Here is a 13679-nt window from a genome sequence, read left to right as displayed (position 1 = left end):
TCTTTAATAAAGACCTCTCTTGTTAAGCAGATCTCCCCAAAGCATCTGTGAGTAGGTGGAAGTTGTCCTACCTATCTCTGAATTTCTTTTTCCACACATCTGGACAGCAGCTCTGCAGTCCTAGTCTCCCAAGTGCTCTGCCCCTAAAACCCCCAAACCTTCACATTTTTATCGCTTTTTGCAAGAAGGAGTTAGTATTTTCGTTTAATACAGGCAATGCAAGGGATGTCAGCAAAATTACTCTAAAAAATGCCTGTCTTTTTTTTTCTTTTTTGCCAGTGATCAACTTGAAATGGCAGTCCCTTTACTAGGAAGGCACTCACAGTCGACAGCTCTTTGACAATTAAAAATGTCACCGGAGTGGTCATAGGAAAGAATTCTTTGCAAATGTCAACAGCAGTATATAAGGATGAAAATAAAGGAACTTCCAATTTTGCTTATTGGCACTCAAAAGTCCATGAAGCTCAAGGCCAGAAGCACAAAATGTGTTTGGAGGTTTCTCAGGTGTTCAGTTAACATTGATATTTTTCTTACATTGCATCACAGAGTGCTTGTGGCAGGATACCAGTCACAGATTCTTTCCCTTTTTTCATCATATCAAGTTTTATCACTATTTAATGTAATACTTCTCCAACAGGAGCACTCGAAACACTTTTCCACTCAGTGGGAGACAGATTGATCACATTAGCCATCTAGTGTCCCAGAGTAGGCGTGCAGGGTTTCTTTCCTTTGCTGTAGCTATATTTACCATACCCCACAATGGGAGGGCTTTACAGGTGTATTCTCAGGCAGCTACAGAGTTGGTCTCTATCAACACGTTGATGTCCTCTATCCAATTCTCACACAGTGTTATTCACATCACATGCTGTCATAGTCAACACAGAAGCCAGAACCACAGAAACAAAAAACTGCCTTCTTACTGTTGCAGGACGTTATTGATTGTGACAGGGGAGGTTGACAAAGCAGTTGGGAGATTTGAAAGTGTCATTGCTCAGTGCAGTGCAGTCTTATTTGACTTATATTTCAGTATTCCAGCATTATCAGCCTGAAGATCCAGTTCTTAAAAGCCTAAACATAAACCATATATTAAACAGGAAAATACTCAAGGTGATACCTTCACCTCAGTCTTGGGAGTATATTGTTTTGGTATGATAATAAATATCAAGATACTTTTTTCGTTTACTAGTAATGTTCATCTGAATTAATAATGTCTAGGTGATAGGCTTGCAAATGTAATTATCCTAATTAGCCAATTTTATCTTCATTACAGAGATATATTCAGTATTCATTATTTTCCTAGTATGAGTCACCATCTCAGATAACGGTTTCCTGCATAAAGGGAGGTGTCATCCCTTTTATTTGTCCCCCTAGTTAAACAGCAGTGGAGGTATAGTCAGACATTTGACATTTATATGCACTTATTATTTGCTTAGGTGTATTTGCGCTTGGATCAGCCTGTAACAGCTTTGAACCTTTTCAAGCAAGGGTTAGATCGATTTCCTGGAGAAGTGACTCTTATCTGTGGAATTGCCAGAATCCATGAGGTATGCATCCACTATGCACTCACTGTGGCCAAGGTAGCTGCCTGAGCAAGAAAAAAGAGCCTAGAGTTGAATATAACTGTAAGGTCATAAAAAATTAACTATCCTGATTTTCAGCATCACTGATGCAAAACAGGTAGCATTACACAAAGATACCAAAGAAACATCAGGGGAGCCCTTCAGGCTTATTTGTTTAAATGGTTAATCACATAGTGAGATCCTATTTACCCTTGACACATGGAAGCAAGTCCACGTTAAGTCAAGTGGTCCAGATGTTGCCCATGTAGCTAGGTTGAGTTTATATATGCTTCATTGTACTAGAACTGTCTAAGTCACCAACAGCCAGTGCTAGCAGGATTGAACAGCAAAATACTCTACTTACCAGCATTGTCTTTATTAGCACTATGTTTCAGTGTTAGTTTCTAAAGCCAGTGAGAACAGTTGGAATGTGAATGTTTCTTAGTTTAGGAAGTAGATGTTATTTTAAGCAGGATTAGTTTTAAAGTAGTTTCATTTTAGCTTTGTAACTGTATATTTTGTATTTTAAAACCCTGTATTTTCATGTCAGACAGTGGACTTAACATTGTTTTTTAACTAAAAGTTGGTAATGATCCTATTCTAGAACAAGTGTTTTAAACTCATGATTTTTTTTGTTTGTTTATATTCATACTTGGCATTCTTTCCTGTTCTCATCATTCTCATCTAACCCCTAAGCATTAATCCATTTTCATATTAAATCCTTTTTGTCCTTCAGCAAGGAAGAAAACAGCTGCATATTTGTGAGGCTTTTTTTTCTGAATTGTTAAACAGTTTTTTAATATGGATATGATTTTACAGAGCCATACATAACATTGCATAACCCTTTAAGGAATTATTAAAGAGCAGCATATAGTTGACAGGATCTAGTTTTGCACTGACACCTGAGTGCAGGATTATAGCTTCATTACCAAAGATTTGTACTGCAGGACAGAGCTTTTTTCATTACATAGACTCACAGTGGAATATATGCATTAGGCATCTTAATCAGAGCTTTTCTGCTCTGTAGAAGAAAAGCTCTTCTACCTTTCCTTCTTTTACCTTCTCTCTACCTTTTTTCTTTTTTTTTACCTTTTTTCTACCTTTTTTCTTCTACCTTTTGACAGTAAGAGTTGTAGACCTTTATTGGTTAAAAAGAAGGGGGGGGCTGCTTTCGTGCCGTTTCCTTTAATCACAAGAAATACTTTTTTTTTCATAGCTAAATAATGCTGCTGAGGTTAAAAAAAAGCTTATTCTTTAGTTGTGTTGAGAGTACATTGTACCTACAGCACACAGGTAAAAATTACTCCTCTCCAAACACACAAGTGTGTTTTGATCTTTCATTTTTTTCTGACATGGGGGTAGAGTCCTCTGATGACTTACACTCTTTAGAAACAGTGTGATGTAGTTTACAGCAATGAGTTCACCCTAATTCATCTTCCAAGTAGCATACATCCAAGCATATACTTATACAGTATAGTTCTCCAGCTGGTGTATCCTAGCTAGTACAAATTCTGGTATTTGGTATAATTCCTGTTTTCAAAGGCAGGTAATAATTCTTCATATGCAAATCTCATTTGTGTTCAAATCAATTCATAAGTTAACTTAGAAAGCATTAAAAATAATTGAGACTTTGATTGTGGAAAAAAATCTGCTGTGTGTTACCATACTGGGAAAGTGCACAGTACTGTGTATCACAAGGTATTATGCAAAAAGTAGCAAATGCCTATTGCATGTGCTAAGCTTCTGACCAATCTGAAAAATAAAAACCAAAGAAAGCTCCTCTTGTAGCTATGGCATAGAGTTAATGACTGGTAAAGCTAGCACCAGTAAATTGTTATGCATTCTTCTCATGGATCTGTATGTCGCTTGTGAAGATGCCAGTCAGCGGTGTAGCATTGTACGGTAAGAGAACTGTAAAAGCATACACAATCTCAGTTAAGTACAGTACACAGTATAAGTGAAGCACTTGGTAAAATAGCATTTTAATAAGTTTTATAATAAGAACTGGTAATAAAAAGTAGAATTAATCTGTTTTTTTTCCAACTGTGTAGGAAATGAACAATATGTCCTCAGCTGCAGAATACTATAAAGACGTCTTAAAACAAGACAATACTCATGTGGAAGCCATTGCGTGCATTGGCAGTAACCACTTCTATTCAGACCAACCTGAGATAGCTCTGCGGTTTTATAGGTATCTACTACTTATAAGGAAGTGGAGGGGGAACTGAACATATGGGAGAGTATTATGAAGGGTTGATTTTTGTAATGTTGATAGCAAAAAAATTAATATTAAGAGATTGGTATGGGAGGGTGATCAAGCGTTTATACAAATATGACCATAAAATCAGCATACCAACTTATCTTCTCAGCCAGTGATAATTATATCTCTGTCTTAAAAACTTGTCATCACTACACGTGGAGTATGTGGAAGTATCAAAAAATACTATCAAAACAGTGATTATTAGATGAACAAAGAAGAAATGATCTTTCACAGCATGAGGCAGTTTGAGAACCCTGGCCTTACTCACAACTTCAGCTGTATTCAGAAGCTTCAAGGGCTTCCTATTTAGCCCTTTGAAAAAGAGCAGTCTTTGGAAAGTTCCACAGGCAGTCACAAGAAGTTGTGACCACAAAATCCCTTACTTGAATGTGGGATGGGGTTCCCCCCTGCTTTACTCAAAGCAATAAAAAGATAGTGGTGAATGATGCTGCTTGGGTTTAATTTCAGTACAGTCAGAGTCCAGAGAAGCCTGACTTGTGTTCTGAAGCCTAAGAGCAGATTAAGTCAATATAAACACTAGCATCTCATTTCTGTTGGACCTGAGCTCTTTCCTAATTTAAGTTCAGAAACTCACAGTCATGCTGCAGTCAGCCCTCTTTTCCTCTGACCCTCCTAGCATATCTGTAAACAGAATTTTTATAAAGCATCTCCATTCTAAAAGACACATTAAACCCCATCAGTTTGTATCAAAATCTGAATTATATTTCAAATGTAACATGTAGATTCACATACTAGTTGTAGTAGCACTGATTAGATCAGTGCTGAAGGACAGGAATCAATAAAAAAAATTAAGTCTGAGAGTTACAGAAAGTGACATCTTGATTGACATTGAGGGATTGGAAAGGGGAAATAGAGAAAGTCTGCATAAAGCTATGTTTTACAGTAAAGTCAAATTATGTGGCACAGTCAGAAAAACAGAAGTTACCTGATTTACACAAAGACTGTTTTGCACAGCTTTGATTCTGGTAATCAAAAATGTCCTACACTGCCTTTCATGAAACCTTTACCAAGTATCAGACTATAATACTTGGTTATTATATGCTCTCAGTACAGGGAGAAAGGAGGAGGGAACTTTGTCATTTAGAACAGAATTCTTATTCAAAATTAATCTAATTAATTGAATACTTTCTTTCAATCTAGACGGCTCCTGCAGATGGGTGTTTATAACTGTCAACTTTTTAACAATCTGGGCCTCTGTTGCTTCTATGCCCAGCAATATGATATGACACTGTCTTCATTTGAACGCGCGCTGTTTTTGGCTGAAAATGAAGAGGAGACAGCAGATGTGTGGTACAACTTGGGACATGTGGCTGTGGTATGAAAAATATTAACAACCTTTCTGAGTAAATACTATTTTACAAGAACTGGAAAAAGAATAACTAGGAAGGTGTCATTGCCCTACTTTGAAATATGGAACTTGGTAGTATACAGGGTACAGTACAGATTAAAGGCTTATTTGCACTACACTAGAGAGGAAAAGGCAAACGAAAAAGTTCTGTACACTTTCACAGAATGTGGCTCACTCCTCCTGAAAGATGCTCCCTCCTCACTATCTTTAGCCTTCCTTTCCCAAGAAAATTGCATCTTGTACCAGCCCCTGAAAACCTTTGCTGCAACACAAGCTCATCTGATGAAAAAAAAAAAGACAAGATTTTTCAATTCTCTGAGCTGTTATTTGTGTTACGTGGAGCATGAGACCAATTCTGTGGCCATAAAAATATGTATTCAGCAACATGCAGCAGACACTAAAGCACTACGAATGTCATAGTTGAGAAGGCACATTCCTCCATCATATAGGCAGCAGCAGAAATATTGTGTAATTGTGTGATAAAGTTTGTTACATTTCTAAACTAATTTGCATTCATTGCACATTTTTTTAGATGTTCTTCCAGAAGTTGTGTCTGGAACTAAACAGATTTCTGTTTAGCTGTGTTCCCAGAATAAAGTTACTGGATAAAGTTTTTGACAGCCTTCTAATACAAGTTGTTGTGAAATGCTGATTATGATTTAACTGAAATCATAGAGAAACTCAACTGCTCACTTTGATGGTATGGCAACCAGGATAAACACATTAATTTATACTAACACATATGAACTGATGTGCCTATATTTTTCAGCACTTGTTACCTTTAATTTTTAAACTGAGGCTCTATCAGTTTCGGTCATAACTCTCAAATATTGAAGAGTAGTGAGCTGTTCCATACTAAGAAATTCATCTCCTTTAATTTTTGTCTTCTAAAAACTAGGTGTGTGAGGGTTTTTTGTGTTCTGTGTAGACACAGAGAGGCAAGATTACTTTCCCTCTGGAGACATATGTTTTTCTTGCCCTACTGTAGACGGTAGCAGACAATGTAACCTTTAGATGACACGTTAGTCATCTAAAAGTTAAATTAGATTAAATGAATATCACTTGGAGCATGGAAGTTTGTGCTGGAGAGAAATGATTCTGTCTGGAGGACGAATTAGAAGAAAATGAGAGGGTCTGTGAAGAAAGCACATATGGTTCTGATCAGAGTGTACATATGGGTAAAAAGATACTCCAGACAACAAAACAGATGCATGTTGTTTTCAGTCTTGTCATAAATTAAAATAGTCTTACTTTTAGGGGATAGGAGACCTGAATCTGGCTTACCAGTGTTTCAAGCTAACATTAGTCAACAATAATGACTACGCAGAAGCTTACAACAATTTGGCTGTGCTGGAAATGCGAAAAGGTCACATTGAACAGGTTGGTGTTGAATCTTTCTCTTGGCCCTTTTGTGCTTAAGAAACATGACATTTCCCTGAGGTGAAGGCCCCATATGAATGTCTAGCTTATTACTACTACAGGGAGAAAGCATGGGTAATTTTTATGCATGTTTCAGTGTAATCTCCACTTTGTCATGCCATCTCCCATTGAATTGCTTGTTCCTGGGCATGTCCAAATGGTTCATCAAAGACAAACAGGGTTTTGTAGTTGAGATTTTTTTTTTCTACATTGAGGCCCAAAACAAAACCCATTACTCTTTAATCATCCCTTAAGTTACAGCCTTATATATTCATTTTATAAATGTAGACAATACACTTTTACTAGGTGGCAGAAGAGAGCAATCAGGTCACCTCTTAAAAGATTTTTTTTCAACAAGGAGATTGCTTTAGAGATTTGTCACAAAGTAGCAGGTTCTTGATATATACTTCTGCATCAGTGAGCTTGGGGGTTTGTCTTGCATAATGTCAATATACTAAGTTGTATTATACTTAGATGTATAATTGACATCTAAGTAGATTAATGCATTCATTTTTATACACATATAAGGAAAATTAATACGCTTTTGTGGGATGGTTTGAACTACTGTGGGCTTGTTTTAATCCTTATAGAAGCAAGTCTGTTTTGATGGATACATATATATGTCAGAGAGCTATAATACAATATAGAGACTTGTAAACACCTTTTTTATGAGCAAATTCTCAAAGTTAACTTTATTCAGATAACCTAGCAATTACCATGGGAACACTGAAATGAATCCAGCACTGGATGTTTCCAGTGACAAATAAACTTTAGGTTTAGTTTCATAATCAGTAAAATTACAGACATTTAATTCCCAGGTGAGCTTGCCTCCATTTGTGGAGGTTGTGATTGTTAATAATTAACACTGCAGAGCCTTTCCCTTATAATCAGTGGTTTCCTGTTGGTTTTAGCTTAAAATTTTCTATTTTTTCCAGTATCACAAGTATAATTAAAAATCAGGATTAGCATGGCAATGACATTATGCATAGAAGAATAAAAAATGTGAACATATTCAGCTTATCTGGGACTTGATTTTCTTTTACAATGTTCTTGCATAAGTTTTGTTGCGTGTACTAAGAGTTGTCAGATTTAGGGAGTTTTAGTAAGTTCTTTGCTCTGCCATCCCAAACAATTTACACATACTTTTGTTTTTCAAAGATCAATTTTTTTTTACCTTTTTTTAGTAAAACCATTCACAAGTTCACCTTAATTTTGTATTGAATTTACAGCGTGAAAACTTACACTCTGATACTTAATTTTTCATTAATTTTTCATTAATTTTTAGCACTACTGTTTTGCTAGTCAGAAAAGTAATGTTTTGTTAATATTTTTGAGTGTGAAAACTGCTTTTTTATTCAGTTTTTGTGGATGCTTAGGACAGTACTGTCAGAGACAAAAGACAAATACAGTGGTGTGGGACTTTAAATGCTTTCCTTTTAATTTATATATTCTGCTCAGTGTTTAGAACTAAATTGCTTAATTGAGTAAGTTGCAATGTGTTTTTTTCCTGACTCAGCCAAGAGTTGTATAATTCCAATGCTATTAAACTGTATTATGCCTAAATGTACTATTAGGGTAACTGGTACATAGTTGAAGATTACTTTCTTAGGAAAGGCCTAGTACAGAAAACATAGGATGATTTCTTTTAAGAGTGATAAAAATTGCATTATATTCTTGTTATCCTCCCTGCATCACAGATTTCACTGTTTTTTGGGGTTTTTTTCTCTCCATAGGCAAGAGCTTTGCTGCAGACTGCTTCATCTTTAGCACCTCATATGTATGAGCCCCATTTCAATTTTGCAGTACTCTCAGAGAAGGTAATGCACTATCCTGTTCTTGCAATCTGAAAACAAAGCCTTGGTGAAGCAGTTGGTTTTTGATTGATTGTTATTACTGAGAATTCCAAATAGGTAAGATAAAAGGAGAGTGCATAAACTCATGGAAAACTAAGTTACATTTTCATTTTAATACCCAAAAGCTTTGTGTGTAAAAGCAGTCTTTCAAGTGTTTGCTTTAAAGGATAAATGAGGCCAGCTAGCTATAAAGTAACTTTGTAATTTCCAAATGCCCAGAAGACAAGCAACAAGTAACAACTCCATCTTCAGTCTTTACAGTCATTGGCTTTTTCAGAATGTCAAGTGAAATATTATATGATATATCACTAATTATAGAAAGAATATCATTTATTCATCCCATGATCTTACTGATCTCAAAAGGAAAGTCTGTTCTTCTGCTTTCCAACTTTGTATTTCGTGTGCTAACAATTTCTGTCCTACAGAGTGTCTCAGACACTGAATTAACAGTGTGTTTAACATTCCTGTTAATAAGGAGAAACTTGTGCAAGTCCTTACATTTTTCACAAGAAAAAATTGCTCCTTTGCTTGTGCCTACACCTTCAAGATTCTGTTATGAGTCTGAGTTGCGTGGGCAGCTCAACTCCTACAGATACTAAAGTACATGTGTCAAGGAGAGAACAACCCATTAATTTGTAAGTGTATCCTCTCCATTGTGAAACATAAGATGGTTTCGAATACTTGCATTCTGTACTTACCAATGAAGGAGTAAATCCTGTCTGCAAATGTCTTGTTGCATAGCTTTTGCACAAAGAACCTGCATAGGTTGTGGGAGAAGGCAGACAGCCAGATCAGCTAGCTATTGATGCAGTGTGGTAAATGCAATCCATAGACTCGATGTAAGGCCATTGTTTACAAAACATAACTTCTCTGGCCAGGACCCTGGTTTCTTCCCTTTCAGTGAATTCTTGCTGTACTGAAGCTCTGTGCTGACTGATGCACAGGCGGCACAGGCCTCCTGCTGACACTTTCCATAGCTTCTTCCCTTCTAACCCAGGAGCTATGACTTTTACTAGACGTGTTCCTGAATATTTGGGTTCTTTTTTGATGAATGCACTTTCTGAGATGCTCTCTGTGTATACACTTCCTCCTTCCAAAAAAATAATGTAGGAATTTAGCCTAATTAGGCAAAAATAAAGTTCCCAAAGTAGGGAAAAATGTGAAAACATACTTCTAGAAGTAGCAGAGGAGCAATGTCACTTGTGCTACTGTGCTTCTCTGTGAGGAAGCAGAAAATCACATGCAGTTGCAGCTTTTACAGAGACCTGACTGATTGAATTTTGCTTGTATATGCAACAACACTTCTGTGGAGTTTAAAAACAGACCTTCTATTTTTTATTCCTCCTCTTTTCAAGCACTGAGCATGGTGTACCTTGTCCATTCTCCAAGAAGTCAGGTGGAATGGGAATTAAAGTTACTGTCTTGAAGCATCCCTCCCATTAAAATCACACATCTGTCTTTTTCTTCTCATCCTGTGATGTAAAGGGGATATAACCGTGAGTTCAAAAGCCTCTGTGCTGATTCTGTTTTATTTGTTCATTCTCAAGACCAGCTGTGTTTAAACATTGGTGAGCCTCAGAAATGTACTGCACAGAATCATGATGCAAACACTGCAGTGCTTGGAGTTACAAAATGAGTTTGTGTGCTTCCTTCCAGGTTGGAGATCTGCAGAGGAGTTACACAGCTGCTCAGAAGTCAGAAGAAGCATTTCCAGGCCATGTTGATACACAACAGCTCATCAAACAGTTAAAGCAGCACTTTGCTATGCTCTGATGAGCTTATGTTTCATTATGTAAAAACAGCCAGAGAGAATGTCCCATACATCTTTTTGAAATTGCTAGCTCAAATAGATAAGCTACACTTAATGCATTCCTGCGGCAAAGCCTGCGTTAGTTTGAGTAGCAGGAAAGGTTTAAGAGTCCTAATTAGTTTCTGTCATCTTAAAATGTAACACTTACTGAAATGCAGCTAGAACATTACGTTGCAACTCATATGCAAGAGATGGCAGGATTGTCAGGATGCTGCTGGTATGACAGGTCTGAAATAGTTGTCTGGTATATGAGTAAGTCTCCATTTAATATTAATGAACATTTTAAAGGATTTTTTTTTTCTTACTTTTCTGTAGAAAATGTTTTTAAATACTCCTGTGTGACAATCTGTCAAGTGACATAAAGTACTTCCTTTACTGGTCTTCAAACTTGGCTTTTGATAATATACATTCTTACTGAATGTTAAGTTTTAAAACTAAAATACCTAAAATCAATTCAATATATGTGTAAAGCAGAAGTTATTATATTCCTTGTACTGTATGAATTGAATAAATTCCAGTTTGTATGGTTTGTGTTGTTTATGAAAGTTAAAATTACATCTGCACTGCCATGAAAATTAGAGTCAGCTATCTTAACATATTTTGAAAGAAGTGGTACAAAATAGCATAAATATGTGTGTTCCTCTCTACCCAGGCGAGTTTATTCTTAATCTCAGTGATGGAAAAGGATATTTAGAAGCTTGCAGAGTTAAGTACTAATAATTGAGAACAAGGCATTGATCGGGTGGTTACCTGCACTACCACTAAAACACTGTTGCTAAATAAGTATTTGAATCATCCTAACTACAAGAATACTGTGAATAGCAACAAAGACTTCCTCTCTGTCAAATATCTTTGTGTTCTAACTAAAAGGGATAAATTTGCATGATTTTGCAACGTGACCTTTTAAAAAGACCTTTAAGAAATATGGGAGGTGAAGGCATTCTGAAATGGCAATTAAAAATCTTTTCCTGTTTCTCTTACGTATTAAGGGTTTATCTTGGCTTAGGAAGCAAACCTAAACATGCTTATGAATATTATTTCTTCATTTTACTACTCATTACTTCGCCACCTTCATCTTTCCATGACTGTTGTAGCTGGTGAAAGCAGGTGCTCGGGAGCTTAGAGAAGTGTACCTGCAGGCTCTCCCACAGAGCAGGCAGTAGGTGACAGTTAGAAACACTGTCAGTAACTGGTGTCACATCGTGCTGTGGAATGCAAAAGCATTATTGGCTGAATAGTTGCAACATCTTTAATGGGAATTATATTAAGAGAGAACCTTAGTTATCAGTAATTTTCCTTACCTGAATAAGATTTTACTGTTTGCTGAAAAGGAAGAATTTATAGGGAAGTTCTATCCTTTGATCTGCAGTACTTTTATGCCTTTCCAGTTGACAGTGCTAAACTTAGGAAGCTACCAGAAAAGAAAATGTTTGTCTTAGCAGAGAATTTTTGAGTGTCATATTATTATCACAAAGTATTTTTAAATTGCATAGTGGATAAGATTATTTCTACATGAACTGGAACAGAAACTAGTAATGCAACTTCAGTTTTTAATCCAGTGTGGCAGCTCAGTAGTTCCTCACAGGTGCTTATAAGATCCCACTTACTGTGATCACTGCTCAAGTTAATGATCTGAGTAACCCTTTAGCAGAGAGTATTCCTTAGAACGTAGGTCTGACATGATTATTCTGTTAGTAATAGGGCGTGTGTGAAGATTGAAAGGGAGAAGGCTCATGTATGGTAAGGAATCCTTTACACAAGATGTGTGTGCAAATTAGTTATAAAAAGCCCATCCCACACACAAGCACACAAAGTTCTAAATAAGGATTAAAACATTTTTAGCTCCCTAATGTGCAGCATCTGCAAGCCATTCCAAATCTGTCTTACATCGTGAATTTTAATTCCCCCAAAAGACAGCAGCTATTTGTTTTGTTGACCTTTCATGCCTCAGAGCAAGGCTACAACAATATTTTTTTCATGACTAGCACATGTACAGATGAAATCAAACGTGGTATCAAATCAAAGCACCACAGCGAAACAACAGCTGAATGAGCAGGCTGTTTGTCGTGGAAGAATCTTTCAGTTCTGTGGTATGTTAATTCGGTGCAAGCTCCAACGAACAGATGAGTTGTCAGGCCCTGGGGCAAACTGCCTTCAGTTAATTGAGGACAACACAGCACAACACTGCATCAGAATCTGTGTTCATCTCTGTGGTAGGATCATGTTAGGATGGTTTGACCTTAATATTGCAAGCAGCATTTCTGTAGCATAGAAATAATTCTTCCTCTAACCTGTAGGACAGCTCCATCTATGTCCCACCAGCACTTATGAAGCCACTTGGGAGTAGAAAATAAAACACAGTGAAATGGTTAGTTAATTTTGGCCAATGTTTCTGTACCATAGAAAGCAGGAAATAGAGAGCTTAGAAGAACCCTTTTTACTCACCCACTTGTCTAAACTAGGACATGCCATTTTATTACAAGCAAGATGCAGTTGCTGTGAAAACTTACTGGCAGGTATCAGCTATGCCCCATCAGCAAGGACAGAACTAGACAGTCTGACATGCAGGTCAAAAATCAGTCCATGGTAAGTGCAGGGGAAAAGCAGCTGCCTACCAGGAAACTAAATAAGCTGAGTAAAAGGCTTTGTGAGATCCCACCCTGTTTCTCACCCACTCCAGATGAAGTGTAAGAATTGCTATTTTAGCATGTTTCCAGATGAGAAATACTTTATATTGTGCATAGCCGTATAAAATGGGCATGAGGGCCACTGTGGTGCCAGACTTGAAGAAAGGATGAGCTATCATCAGAAGTCCAGGACGAGAGGCAGCCTGCCCAGTTTTCTCTGCTTGTTGGTTCTGTAAGGTCTAGGGCTCCTGCAAACTTCCAGTTCCCAGCAGATACCTGTGTGTACACACACTGACTTTGCACTGCCAAGCTCTGCAGGCCATGGAGCAGTATTTTACTGTTCCCAGCCATCACTCAGAGCAAGTGAGCAGATGGCGGATGTAGAATGCAAAATGCCCTTTCTCCACGAATGAAAACAAAACAAAGTTTCTTTGTGCCTTAGATGGTGAATGAAGCAAAAGCCAAGAAACCCTGATATCCAAGGCACAGGGTCATAGACAGACTTGTATCTCAAGTCACTTTACAATAGTCCATGCTCTGATAGCCATGTTACTAGCTTCCTTATTCCTGTTTTCAGAGTATAGGAGTGCTCAGGAGCTGCAAATGCTCAGAAGCATCTGTTACATGGGTTAAATCTGGGAAGTACATCACCAGAGAAAGTTTTTATTGCAAAACTATCAAGCAAACATACCCACAATTATACTGAACAACTGAATTATCTGTAAGAATTCTGTATTTATCTTGTTCTGTTGGTTAGTTATAGCAGCTGCTTAGTGCACAGC

General features: G+C 37.1%; 1 protein-coding gene across 1 annotated transcript in view; it reads left to right on the top strand.

Annotated features, from left to right (window-relative positions):
• Positions 1 to 10799, top strand: part of TTC8 (tetratricopeptide repeat domain 8) — a 41934-nt gene extending 31135 nt beyond the window's left edge. The window contains exons 10-15 of the mRNA XM_034062420.1: positions 1434 to 1544; positions 3611 to 3750; positions 4981 to 5155; positions 6446 to 6568; positions 8341 to 8424; positions 10117 to 10799. Of these exons, the coding sequence (XP_033918311.1) occupies positions 1434 to 1544; positions 3611 to 3750; positions 4981 to 5155; positions 6446 to 6568; positions 8341 to 8424; positions 10117 to 10233 (750 nt within the window). The 3' untranslated portion in view covers positions 10234 to 10799. The remainder of the gene's footprint in view (positions 1 to 1433; positions 1545 to 3610; positions 3751 to 4980; positions 5156 to 6445; positions 6569 to 8340; positions 8425 to 10116) is intronic.
• The last annotated feature ends 2880 nt before the right edge of the window (positions 10800 to 13679 follow it).

This window comes from Melopsittacus undulatus, chromosome 4 (assembly GCF_012275295.1).
Source record: "Melopsittacus undulatus isolate bMelUnd1 chromosome 4, bMelUnd1.mat.Z, whole genome shotgun sequence".
In the NCBI taxonomy this organism is placed as follows: Eukaryota; Metazoa; Chordata; class Aves; order Psittaciformes; family Psittaculidae; genus Melopsittacus; species Melopsittacus undulatus.
The sequence above is the reverse complement of the archived record's forward strand: the minus strand, read 5'-3'. Positions and strand labels throughout refer to the sequence as shown.